The 14,051-nt window shown below is 39.0% G+C and overlaps 1 protein-coding gene across 3 annotated transcripts; it reads right to left on the bottom strand.

Annotated features, from left to right (window-relative positions):
• Positions 1–503: 503 nt before the first annotated feature.
• Positions 504–12,138, bottom strand: nek8 (NIMA-related kinase 8). 3 transcript variants are annotated; one of them, XR_004104642.2, is made up of 16 exons: positions 12,025–12,138; positions 10,286–10,491; positions 9,581–9,813; positions 9,330–9,461; positions 8,888–9,096; positions 8,696–8,775; positions 8,417–8,601; positions 7,685–7,832; positions 7,077–7,153; positions 6,563–6,680; positions 6,244–6,394; positions 5,589–5,752; positions 5,059–5,211; positions 3,527–3,685; positions 3,354–3,441; positions 504–2,211 (listed from the first exon to the last, which is right to left on the bottom strand). XR_004104642.2 is itself a non-coding variant. In XM_031297593.2 (15 exons), the coding sequence occupies exons 1-15, from the start codon at positions 12,069–12,071 to the stop codon at positions 2,183–2,185; spliced, it is 2,091 nt and encodes a 696-aa protein (XP_031153453.1). In that variant the 5' UTR covers positions 12,072–12,138; the 3' UTR covers positions 504–2,182. The 3 variants fall into 3 exon arrangements, 1 of the variants encoding a protein (XP_031153453.1); XR_004104643.2 differs by having other exon boundaries at positions 12,010–12,120; XM_031297593.2 differs by lacking the exon at positions 3,354–3,441.
• Between the last annotated feature and the right edge of the window lie 1,913 nt (positions 12,139–14,051).

The raw sequence follows: 14,051 nt of genomic DNA, 5'->3' as shown, positions 1-14,051 counted from the left end.
GATTTCTTATTAGAATCATTATGAATACACTGGGAGAAAATACATCTACAGTATAACTGTAATATAATATTATAGTTACAATAATCGTACCAACTGATATGCAACAGCTGTATGAAAACTACAATAAAAGTGATTAATTAATAATTGGGACTGTGGAGGCAGAATAAAAGCAAAGGTAATCAGACCGTCACTGAGAGATCCAACATTATACTGCAGGTTAGTTATTTATTTTAAGATGGTGATGAATAAGTTGTTTTATTTTAAGGTCAACCTTCCCAGTCATGTTTCCAGACATCCATTAGCAGCCATGAGAAACATTACATTCTCTGAAATATTTGATCTAAATTGAGTACTATTCACTGTGAAACCATCATCTCATTTAAAATATAAGATTTATCACAGGATTTGTAACAGTTTGCATGGTTTATGCTGTTCAAAATTTCATCTCAGGTATCCAGAAACTAAAAGACACCTGTCAGACTCAGGATCTTTCTTTCTCTTAGTGTTTTTTTTTTTAATCTATCGTGACAATTAAAGCTGTGACACCAAAAATGTAATGTAAAAACACAGAAAAACCTTTCACTCCTGGGCATGGTGGTGGAAAGTAAGTACATTTACTCAAATACTGTACTTAAGTGCAAATTTGAGGTACTTGAGTATTCTATTTTAAGATGTTTTATACGTTTACTCCACTACATTTCAGAGGCAAATATTGAACTTTTTTACTTTACTACATTTATTTGGCAGCTTATACTTTTCAGATTATTAAAGCAAAATTGAATCAACTAATACATTTAGATGAATTATTATCAATTAAGTATTTAATACATAAAGAATTAGCCCCACATTCACCAGCTGCAACATCAAAATGATGCTTATACATTAATGCATCACTAATTATAATCCAAATAATATAACATATATTATTCTGAAATGGGCCATTCTGCATAATGAGTACTTTTATATTTTGATGCTCATACTTTTGTACTTTTACTTAAGTAAAATACTGATTGCAGGACTTGTATAGTATTTCTACACTGTGGCATTGCTACTTTTACTTAAGTAAAATATCTGAGTACTTCTTACACCACTTTGGCAGTTTTCTTTTCTCAACAGTCTTAGGTCATCTTATGAATACAGTTTACACAATACACATACCATTTCATTTGAAATATTATGCACATTTCAGTGAGTTACAACACAGACAAAAAAATAGTCTATTTAATGCACTTGATTTACTGTCCACCATTTTCTGAGTGTCCAAAGTGTCAGAGTGTGACATCTATCTTCTATTAAGTAGTGCCCTCAAAGATTCCTACAACGGAACACATTTTTTTGCTAATAATCCCACAATGTAACTTCTCACATTTAATAGATGTCAGTGATGAGGATGATTAATTGGTGTCCATATTTACAGCTCCCTGCAGAGTAAACTATTGAGTGTATCTTATATAGGGAGGAGTGAACAAGATTTGGAACATTAATCATTGATCATTAAGTCCTAAAGACGCTGATCAGTTGAACCCTGAACACATCGTTATCTGGTTTGAATGCTGCTGTTGCGTTACAAATGTATTGGAGGACTAATCCAATAAAGCACAATGTGAGCACTGACGATGTGATCGAGATTAATGTGTTTGGTTCATTCGACTGATAAGTTGCTAAACACTCAAGTGGCTTTTGTTCTTTTCGTTTCTGCGCACTGTGTCATCTCATTCACCAGAGGCTTAAAGGAGCTCAAACCAGTTTGACTTTTATTGGCCTTTATCATGCTAACTCCGCACGTGATAGACGACAATAGCTCACCACATGAAAGCTGCCTAATGACTTCCTGTAATCCATCTTCAGAAAAAGTGTTGCAACAGTCCTTTAACTAACCTGTTCCTGTTGTGAGATACACCTGCTGCAACACACAGGGCGCGCCTTTTCTGTGCTTTGCTTTATGATATCAAACCGCCGAATGAAACAAACATTCATTCCCAGAAAGAGAGAAAAAAAAACTAGACGGAGAGGAAGACCAAGTGGAAATCTGAGGCTGCAGCTGCAGTGTGAAAGGGAATCTTTCAACTGCAGCACAGATGGGCCTCTGGGAGGAGTTATATTCAGAGGAAGCTTCACCTCATGCCACTGCCGGGCTTCTTGGCGACCGCTGAGTGGGTGTGGCTTCGTTTTTAGGACAAAATCATCTTGGGATAGGTTCCTCAAGCAAAGCTGAAACGAGATGGCGGAAGGGACAGAGGGAAATGTCTTCAGAACTTAAAATAGTCAATTAATAGATTAGTTGATTGACAGAACATTTGTTGGCAACTATTTTGATAACTGAGTAAAAAGTAGGAGGATAGTTAACTGAATATATTTTGGACTGATGCTCAGGCAAAAAAAGGAATTTAAAGATGCCATCTTGGGCTCTGGAAAATTACAATTGAAATCTGTCCCGATATTTGTTAGACAAGCCATTTATTCAACTGATTGAGACCATAATCAGTAAATGAATCAATAATGAAAATATTTGTTAGTTTTAGCCCTTAATGTCCACACAACTTATCTCGTACAAATTACTGTAGGCCGATAAATCAATTTGGCAATAATGAGGCCAACAGCAGCTGACATTTAATTAAATATCAATACAATCTTGTCTACATGTTCTACAATCAATATGAAACCTGATTCTCCCAGTTACATGGCTGTACAGTTAAACATGGACATGCAACACTGTTAAAAGTTTAATGTCTGTTGTTTTAATTCACCCCCTCCCCTCCAGTTTTTAAACTGTAGTATTATGCTTATCAGTTTCTGGTCTGGTCCCATGAGTATCAGACTGATAATGGCCTCTATGAGTGTTATTAGTCCATGTCGGTCTCCATGTCCTTGTCCCATGGTGCAGGTCAAAAAACCATTTACACAGCAGCCGTGTAGCCTGTTGCGAGGATTAACAACATCTCTGTTACTTATTAAATTGTGATGCACTTTAATCTTTTTTAAATCTGCAGCTATTTTCAATTTGGAGTGTAGAGGGACTATTTAATCCCACCTTCACTGTTTTCATTAGAATCTGTTGCTTTTGCATCATCACTTTCGGGAGAAAGAGGGGCAAATTGCTGTTTTCTGTTCCTCTCAGTAAGAGGTCTATGGCCATGTCATTCATTTCAGTCTACAATCAATAGCCACAATGCAAATATTTGACTGAATTATTACTTTTGGCATGCAGATAGAAAGGTTCTGATCAAGTATAGCTGAAAGGAACTTGTTTGTTAATGTAATAAGAGCGCCTGTGACTGGAAATGCTGTAAGATGTATGCCTGTATGAAACAAAGCTATAGTCATGTATTTAGCCAGTGAGCTTTCAAACTTACAAATGAGTCCTTTCTCAATTCTTCATAAACATGCATCTCTGTCAATGTTATCAAGAGAAGCTTGTCTCAAGTTCAGCCTGTCTTTCATCTGGGGATTAGCACTCTCAGTTACATTTCACCACCATCCCAACATCTCAGTATTCATTAACAAAGGCTAATAAGCGAAATATTACGTTTCACTGCCAGCAGAGTGTTGCCATGACAACAAGCCACCGATGTCACCGTGAATGGGTGACTCTCGTCAAGCTGCACCGCCTTCGGTATCCCAGAATCCTCCTCTTTTCTTCCGAGGCGGCCGCGGGCCCCCTTTCCCCAGGTGTACACCTCCCCATCTGTGGAGAGCAGGAGGAGAAGGCGCTGGTCCTGGTCACCATTACTCAGGATGCATTAATCCATGAAAATCTTTAACTGACAGCTCTGTCTCTCCTGCAGTGGCAGCACAATGGCTCTATCTGGAGGAAGTTGAACAAAGACTCCCTCAGCAAAGGAAACCTACATGCATGGCTGCCACTGCTGGCTTTCTCTCCGGGGAGCCAATCGCTGGTACAATATGACTTTTTAGCAATTTACCTTCAAAACACACTTATAAACATGCACACATCTGTTACCTATCTGTTAAACCATGTGTTTAAAGAACCAGACCAATGGAGTTGTATGTTTAGCCCATTAGCTAAAAACCCTGTATAGTTTACATTACTGCTAACCATACCATATGTTCCATGTAACCATTAAACCTTCAGTTCATTTTAGTTTGCCATGCAAATAAACATACAGAGACTTGAAACATGTTTGAGCAACACAATCTATCACATTGAGCATTTAATTAGCTCTGTTTTTGAGCTAAAGTTCCACTACTGTTGTGTGGTCACATAGTTGCTCACAGGGACTGTTTGAAACTGGGTGACTCTCATTAAAATCCTCCTCTTTTCTTCCAAAGCAGATAAACCACAGATATCTGAGAAATGTTTTCTCAGCTCAGAACTGAGATGAACCCTGTTGTGTTTACTTGTGCAACTACTACTCATACATAAAAACTTTTTTTAAGTCAGGGATTGAAAATGAGGGAAAATAAAGAGGTTGTCATTTTGGAAAATTCTTGTTTTTAGTGCAAGTGCTTGGTGGAAACTCTACTGATTTGAGAGAGGGTGTTGTTGGGTTTACCTCTCATTTACAGCATAGCAGCAGAGAAGGAAGCATGCTACTTGGCTACAATGTAAGGACAGTGACAAAGTGTAAAAAACGCTGTATAATGAACAACGTAAAGGACTTAAAGTCTGTGTGTGCAGACTGTGCTTGATTGATATCTCCCTAGTCTCACATTACCAGACCTATCTCCACAGCACTGTGTCAGCGATGGAGTATGGTCTGGCTACACCACCTATTTATTCTGGGATAGGGGAAAAAACGCTCTGGCTTGTATGTATTTCTTTATACCAATCACAACTGTCCTGGGCAGCACTAAGCCCTGATAGCGGAAATAGCAAGCGGGGAGGGACATCCAGCGTGTCTTTTACGCACCAGATGTCAGGCTTTAATTCCAGCAATTTACATCCATTAAGCCAGAGTAATATTTCCCTAACCCTCCTGTTAGCTTTGTTGTCATTCTTGATAGTTCAAGTTATCCGGTGACCTCTCATACACCCCAGCCTTCAACCTGTGGAGGAGTGTTTGACCTTTATAAACTGGGACGGTCACTTCTACTCACCAGATCCGATAGCTAAGGTGAAAGCGTCTCCACATGCAGCCATGGTGATGCCCTGCAGTCCAGGCACCGGGTAGGGAACACGGCTGCTACGACGGGAGCTACAGCCCATCTGGCCATGCTGGTTGCTGCCAAAGGTAAAACACTGACCCCTTTCTGGAAAATAGGGGGTAAAAATGTTTCATTGTTAAAAATCACGAGTGTTACTTTGACACAATAAATATTTGATGCATTTATTGCCCTTGTTTTATGCCTGAGGTGCTGTAAAAAACAAAGATTGCACTTTGTACTTTTCACATGTTAGTTTAGCTTCAGCACTTAAGCTGTACTGAAGAAGTTGAACGTTGGAAGTGTTCTCTCCAAGTAGCGTTTCACTCAATCTGGTGCTGCAAGAACCTAGAAAACTAGTTTGGCTGGCGCTATTCAAACAGTGACCTTCTCTTATTTCATATCATTATGGAAGCATCACTCAGAGATGCATAATTTCAAATGAGTCTGGTTAAAATGTTATATTTATAATGGGAATAGTTTACCTGTAACAGCAACAGAATGTGCTGTCCCAATGTCAATGTGAACAATCTTCTCACTGTTGAGTGGAGCTGACTGGACAGGAGTGAAAGAATGGACTTCTTCCACCTGATTGGAGGGATTTGGTTCCTCTCCAGCTGTTATCTTATCCAGCCCAAGCTTGTTGAACCTGACCACAACAAAACAACAAAATCAAGGTACTTATAACAGAGGAACAGATACATTTGTATAAATATTCTTTTAAACCACATCTTCAATATACAATAAATATTTATCACTAAACCCTCTAACATTTTTTATTCCGGTTTCCTCGTCTGCTGCAGATAGCTGCTGAGACGCAGGTATCTCAACAATGCTGCATACTGAGACCTGAAATGAACACTGTTGTGTTTACTGTCCTACTCTTACACAACTCTACATCCTGTCCAAAACCTCTCTGAGAGACGCAGATTACCAATGACAGAAAAATGTTTGTCATTTTAGGAGAATGCTGCCTCACAAGTTGTGCACCAGGAAAGTATCTCTGTCCCCCATATAATTGAATCTACCGCCACCCCATGCACACAAACAAGTTTATACATATATGTCTCATGTCAGTCAGTGACATGTTTATTGAGACTAATGGCCATAGTTTTGTGTAGGAAAATATAGCGTAATTACCTGTTGCTTCCACATGTCACAATGCTGTACTGGGTGCTGATAGTCATGGAACAGTCCACTCCACACATCACCCTTTGTGCCTCAAATTCCACAGGTAAACACACCTGCTGTGGAGAGTTGTGGGTGTCTTGGGTGCCAAGCCCGAGGCGACCTTCCAGACAGAAGAATAGATACAAGCATAGAGACCCAACAATCAAGCTGTGTACTGAGATGCTCCTGTCATAAATCAGTCACATACAAACAAACACAAACAGATGGGCAAAACAGGACAAACAGTCCTAAGATAGATTTGAAAACAACCCGTTCATTTATGATATACCATTGTCTCCTCTTCCCCAGGCAAATACTTCTCTTTCATTGGTCACAGCGAGTACGTGGGAAGCACCACATGACACCTGAACCAGCTCGTAGCCGAGGAGTGCCTCAACTATCTTGGGCTGAGTACAAAAACAGAGTCAGAGAAAATACATGTCATCATTGTCATGTTTAAAATACAGATGTGTGATGTGTGATGTCGTTCCCCCCTAACCCTAACCCTAACCCCTTGTCTTCATTTTTGTCTAAAGAAGTGTACCTAAATTAACAACCAAGGCCTACGATATATGTGGTGATGACGAGTGGGGCGGTTCCGGAAGGGAGGGGATGTGTTCATGTTGTAAATTGTAAATGTTTTGTATTTTGTAAAAAAAGAAAAGAAAAAAAAGCTGTCAACAATCACATACAGAAACATGTTGTATTAGACTGAATTACATTTAGTTAGGTATATCTAATAAACTGCCAACTGAGTGTTCATTTAATATGAGTATATTTTCTTCTGAACAATGGACACGTACCTGTGTTACATCATTGAAGTTACCGTGTCCTAGGCAGCCGTTGCTCCCACTACCAAACGTCATGATAATGCCCCTGTCTGCAAATTGAAAATAAAAAAGGGATTAAAGACACTATTAGTTGATAAATGTAGGTATATTATTTTGTAGGCCAACGCAATGCTTCTAATCCTCACCTAGGAAACGCTAATCTGTGTCAGTACAGTGAAAAGTGATGAAAGAGAGGCAACTGAGCTGAGAGGAAGGGTCTTTAATCCTGTGTTATCTGCTTTGCAATGCTAGAAGGACTGACAACAGCCTCCTGAAGCACACTGACTAACAGCACCACAGTTTGAGCTCAAGGAAAACTACTTCCGAACTGCTAGGCAAGCATGGAGAGGTTTGTTTTACAAGTGGATCCATGCTATCTGATCTGGAAAAAGAGCTGACTGTATACACACTTTCATGTACGTTCAAATGCTGCCTCAGTGTTTTACAGCCATGTGGTGCAGCGTGTGAGGGCAGAAAACAGAGATTAAACATTGATTTCCTTTTAGCAGAGCTCCCTGCTAAACTAACTGAGCATGGGTGTGATGGCTATGATAGTTATAAAAAGCAGCCGGCCCACCAACCTGTCATGCAGGTGGTAAAAAGATCACCGCAGGATACAGACTTGATGGTGACTCCAGACTGACCCTCAAGAAAACGGGAAATGAACTGAGGCTGCATCTGCTCCACCACACCGGGCAGACTAGCCTCACCAGACCCCACTGATGGAGTCTGTTACAATAAAGGATTATTAGTCTTAATGGGGGCAAAACAGTGAGAATGTAACTGTTAACTGGAAAACATAAGCAACTAAACATGTTAAAGCAAGAATCCATCATTTCATACACCATTAGCAAGCATCAATCTGTGATGTTCAACGCCTTCCAGCTGTTATTTTATTATAAAGTTCTACAGAAATTCTGATCCAAAAACATCCTGTTTTTTTAGCATATTGGTGGTGGCTGTTTGCACTGAAGCAACTGCTGGTGTAGTATTTCCCTCTCTAATGTGGCTGTTGAGTCTACAAAGAAGCTCTCTGAGGGGCTGACACCAAAACCAGATTTGAACCATTGATATTTTTGATAGCTGAAAAAAGATAACTGAACTAGCTAGTTGTAAAAGCGCTAAGCTGTTTATGGGCAGTTATCTGTGAGAATAAGAAAAAAGACATCATCGTACATCAACAGGTTGACCCAGGAGTGCAGAGTAATCACAGCTGTTCCTTGATAGTGGGTCAGGAAGGATTTTTCCTTTGTATTGCATGAATTTGAGAAATTCAGAAAGCTGCATTGTAAACAAGTCTAAAATACACAGACCTCCCACGTAATCAGACGGCCAGACTTGGTCACCCCCATCTTCTGAGTGCGGCCCAGAGACACTTGAAGCACCTCAGTGTTGAGCATCGGAAGGCGGAGAGGCGCTGAGATTCCACTTCCCCATGTGTACACCGACGACAGCGGGAGGGAATGCACCTTCCCTGATCCTAAACCCACAGATCCATCTGTGCATGCCCAAGAAATAATCAATCAAATGTGTAATTAAAGTAGGCCTACAGTGATCTACCTGTTGTCAAATAATGGTGTTATGTGCCTGACCTCTGGACCTGTTGGTAGGAACTCTCCCTCCTGGTCTACCATGATGACCAGTTTGCACAGCAGACAATGGTTTCTCAATCCTGGAAGATAGAAAATGAAAAAAATTCTTTACACAAAATAAATGAAATCTTAATCTCAAATCATGTGCATCAAAACGCCTGTCTAATCATTAGTTATACATTAAGGCAGTACCTGCGCATTTTGACATTGCCTATATCTGTGAAGAGATTAAGGAGGGGCCTGATGCATATGGGAAGAGCCATTATTTCATTGAGTTGAGGCCGTTTGGATGGATCCAGATTGAGCATGTTGAGGATGAGCTGTCGGAGCTCTGGGCTGTACCGGTCTGAAATTGGAGCAAATGTTCCACTCATGATCTTCAGAACGAGGGCAGGTAGATTCTGAAAGCAAAATTAAATAGGGTTATACAGTAAAATTACAAAACGTATTAGAAATATGTGAAAAATCCCCAATCATCTTCCCAAAAATCCCTGCCAAAAGAATAAGATTTTCACATTAGTACCACACTTTAAAATTGGTAGTGATATTTCAAAAGCTTACACAAATTTGGTATTATTTAAATCACTTCAACCAAGTAAGCAAGGGATTCTTGTAAATAAAATGCTTTTCGTACAGCTGCCTCAAAGGCTCTCTTAAGGCTCGCTAGCTCATAGAGCACACAGCCCAAAGCCCAGATGTCACTCTTCTGGTTATACGGCTTTCCCTCACACAGCTCTGGCGAGATGTAACATGGGGTCCCGACCACCTGCAGAGTGAAAAGAAGGAGGAATTGATGATTTGTGCCAACACGTTAGGATTCAACATATGAGGTTATATATGTTGCTGATGTAATCACGGTTCCAAACCAAAAGCAAATCAGCTCACCGTGTAAGCTTTGCTCTTGCTAACAAGGATTTTAGAGATGCCAAAGTCACCGATTTTGACGATCATCTGGTGCTTGTCAAGAAGAATATTCTGCGTCTTAAGGTCTCTGTGCAAAATAAGTTTGTTGTGGACGTGGTACAGGGCAAGTAAGATTTGTACAAAGAAGTGAAGGATGGTGTCCTCGTCCAGCAGAGAGTTACAGCGCTTCTGTATGTAATCGGCCAAGGTTCCACCTGCATGAAAAACAGCGAATGGGATACCTTTGTATTTCAAATATCAATATATCAGTCTTAATAAGCTGTGGCGGTTCCACCTGCAAATCAAGCAACAGACTGCAAGGACGAGAGAATGTAATTTAGAAAGATAATCCATAGCTTTAGAAGCTTTGACAGCAAAGGTTTGGTCTTTAACCTGAACACAGAAACAGCTAAAAGCGCCTCATCTTAGGATTTCAGGCTGAATACTGTGTTTTGCTGCAGAAATTTGGACCAATTTTTACACCTTACATAACTATATATACATATATTTATATATAAAAGAAATGTTACCTAATCACCTCAAAACAACACCACTCAGATTGAAATTAGATGTTGATAAGGGAAAAAGAAAAGGTATGGAGCCCTACAGCACCAAACCATGGCAACAGTGAACCGTTAGACAATGAACAAAAGGGGATTGTGTAATAAGATATTACAGTAAGCTTACCTGGTGCATACTCCATAGCTATCATGAGGGCCTTGTCTTCCAGGAAGTTCTCATAGTACTCTATGATATTTGGATGATTGAGCAGTTTCAGGACCTGACACTCGTTCTGAGCCGCCAGGCGTTCATCTCGTGACATCTGCTCCACTGGGATCTCCTTCAGGATGACAAAGGCCCCGTCACCGCGCCTGCGGCACAGGTGAACGATCCTGACAGGGGAGGAAAATGGAGATGTATACATTGTTCCATAAACAATACAGAAGCTAGTGGGATGGTTGTTGGTAGTTTAATTCTGCTGTGACAGTGTTACTGAGCACTGGCACTAGTTTCGTTTTTGACATAAGCATCTTGTATGATTTGAAGAAAAAAATAATGTAAAGAAAAGTTGATGAGCATGACAGTGAACCACTTGTGTAAAAGTACTTGTATCCTTTATTTATGTATACCTTTTGCACTAAAATGCTTTAAATACTTTAAGAACTACAAGAGGAATTCCATGCACTACTAGTGTTGTTGTCCACTTTTAAAAGGGGAAATAATACTCACTGGGGGGGATGGATAGGGAAGTGAGGGTGGGTAGGATTTGGGTATTTTACTACAGATACTTTATTTATGTTTTAGTTGTTGAACCCAATAAAAACACTTAAAAAAAGAAGAAATTGGGGAAATAATGTAGGCTTCCATTTGCCTATTATGTGTGAGGAAGAGTAGTGAGTGTTTTGCTCTGGAAGTCTAGACTAGTCACAAAATCACTTTCAAAAACAATCACTGCACATTTAGCACGAATAAAGACGTCATGTACAATAATGTAAATTTACATTATTTTCATTATGTTGCAGTTAATTGCAAGTTGATAATGCTAAGTTAATTTTTGTCACATAGGCTCATTAAAACTCATAAGTTATGTTATGACTGTACCTGTATAAGTGTTTAGTGTCAAATGTTTATCTACAAAGTAACTGGTATAACTTCATGTAAATGTAGCTAGTTGTGTAGAAAATACAACAGTACCCTCTGAAATGTTGTATATGGTCTGACAAAGTGGGAATACTCAAATAGAGTACCACTTTGACAATGTACAGTTGTACAGTAACGTTACAGGACCTGGGTGAATATACCTAATGACGTTTTAAATACATTGGAAAATGAGAATGAAAAAATTATAAAGTAGTAACGTTATGCTAATGTTTAGGATACATCTAGTTACAGTATACAATATGTTTGAAGTAACCTTTCCAGCAACTTGCTATCTTTAAATAACATCTTAGTCTTTCAAATGTTAAGTAACGTTATAGCAACTAGCTAGTTTGCTAGCTAGCTAGCTAGTAATTCAAAGTGATGTGAATGCAATAACTCAGATGCTAACCTAACCAAAAGTTAATGTATAGCTAGCCTAGCTACAACAAAAATAAACCTTTGAAAAAGAAAAGCCACACAAACTGTAAATGACAAAACCCACAAAGTTTGTTTAGAAATAAAAAAGCCCAGAGTGGCGTTGGCATTACATAGCTCCTTTTAAACAACCTTTTTTTTTTTTTTAACCGTTAGCGTTACTTTTCCAGACATGTTTCCTTCTTCTGAGGGCGGCGCACATTTGACGCATCCCGTTACATTTTAGGGGAAAACGGAGTTCTAGCGTTCCTATTTTACGCCTGACAACACCGTATTTTCTCACCTACGTCGGAATAACAGATGTGTGTAACACAAAACAGCTACGAAGTGTTAATAAACTCAGAGTTTACCCGAAAGCTCCTCTTCCGACAACTTTGATTTTCTCATACTTCTCCATCACTGCTCCCAAACCTTTCCGCTGTCTCCAGGCAACCCGTTCCAACTACTACAGGAAGCGACGAGGGACAAAAAGATGAAGGGTTAAACCGTTCTCTAATGCATCCATGGGATAAACTCTACTGCCATACATACTAATCTGAAAAAATAGAGGCTCACAGAAGTTACAGTGGGTGGCACATATCTCAATACATGTTTTCAGTCACAGAAGACAGCAAGCCAACAATACTTTGAAGAGTAGATAACAATTAAAAAATATTTTTTAAAGTTTAGGTTTCAGGGTAGCTGTCAGTCATCTGATGTTTAATAGAAGTTGGGAGATGTAACACAAAAATGCCAGAGAGATGCCAGCAATGTTTCAGAATGTTTAAGGTCAATTCTGGCCTCAAATCAATTGAGATTCTGTGACATGTCTGGAAGAGAGCCATTCATGGTCAAGATGTTCCTGAAATATTAATATAATTGATCAACACATGCAGAAAACATGTGCTTGAAGTCACAGCTGTAAAAAAAAAAAAGAAGAAAAAAAAGTTAATAATATTAATAAATAAATAATAACTAAAGTTAATAATACCAATAGTTCACTTTCTTTTTCCCACCTGACTTTGACTTATTTAAGCAAACAATTCAATAAATACACCACAACATGAAATTGTTTTGATGTTATTATTTTAAGTAGCTGTAGCTTATCTATTATTGTTAATTTGAAGAATATCACACTTACTATTTCATGGCACTGTAAGTACAAGTCATGGCAATAATAAGATAATATACATAAATAGCTGGAGGTACCTGATATGAAAAAGTATACAATATAAATCAGATACAGTATGAACAGTACACCATAGGTCAGATATGTAACATGTCAGGCCATGAAAGCAGAAGGAAGAAAACACTTAAAGTAGGAAAAGTACAGGTGATGGCTCTGTTCTATTCAAGTGTCGCAGTACGTCATGGCAGCGTGACAGTGCAACCTTTGCCAGTTATAGCGACAAGTCAAAATGTCTGCGTTGAAAAGGGCCTATCAAAATAGAGTCATTTCTATGTGCGCATCTTTTCTTCCATCAGTTTTAATGGTCTGACTTGTTACAGCACATTTCTGAATATATTTACTCTGGTTATGGTTTGTTTAGCCTTGCTTGTCATATTTTTTAAAGTCGGTGACTTTGTTTCTTTAACCATCAGAACATGTATACTTGTGCAGCTGTACTGAACACCACACAAATCAAAGAAATCAGCAAAGAATAATAGCGAGCAATGTGGCTTTATTTTGTTATGCTTAATGTTATAATTTTCACTTTTTCTACTAACAGCAATTTAAGCTTGAAGTCTTCAGATTCCTTATTCACGATAAAGGAAAAATCAAATCCAACACATAACTTTTCCTTTCTGAAAAGTGACTCACTATTTTAGGTTACAAACCAAGTTATTGCTTTTGTCACACGTTATGTGATTTTATTAGTACTGACATATCCAAAATGTCTTCAGCACAGTGCTGTCCAACAACAGGAAACAAATAAAGTGAAGTGAAAACTGAAATGGAGACAGTGAGGCAGTGAGAGAAACAGTGAGACAGATGAGATTAGTTTAGCGTCTTGAGCATGGACTTTACATCCAGACGCCTGTTGATTATAAAGCGCCTTCCCCTCGTCTGATATAAGCAGGCAGAAGGCTACATGAGCACTGTTTCCCCTCTCAGCCACGATGGGGATAATAAATGCTTTGTGCTGTGACAAAGCCTGCTCTGTGTTGGGCTGGAGTACATACCTCCACTATTATCATCAATCTGAAATAATGATATATCACCACAAACAGTGATCTTCATGTAATTTAACCTTTTCTCTAGGCCTACAATTTGCAGTTTTTTTCAAGTGAAGCTATGCAGAGGGAAGATAGGTGAGTAGGTAGTTTATCAAACAATAGTTTGCTCTTTCTCAGGGATATAATATCTCAAAGGAGCACCTAAAGGAGCCTTGCAGTA

Source organism: Sander lucioperca, chromosome 5 (genome assembly GCF_008315115.2).
Source record: "Sander lucioperca isolate FBNREF2018 chromosome 5, SLUC_FBN_1.2, whole genome shotgun sequence".
In the NCBI taxonomy this organism is placed as follows: Eukaryota; Metazoa; Chordata; class Actinopteri; order Perciformes; family Percidae; genus Sander; species Sander lucioperca.
Note: the sequence above shows the minus strand (reverse complement) of the source record. Positions and strands in the feature narration are given on the sequence as shown.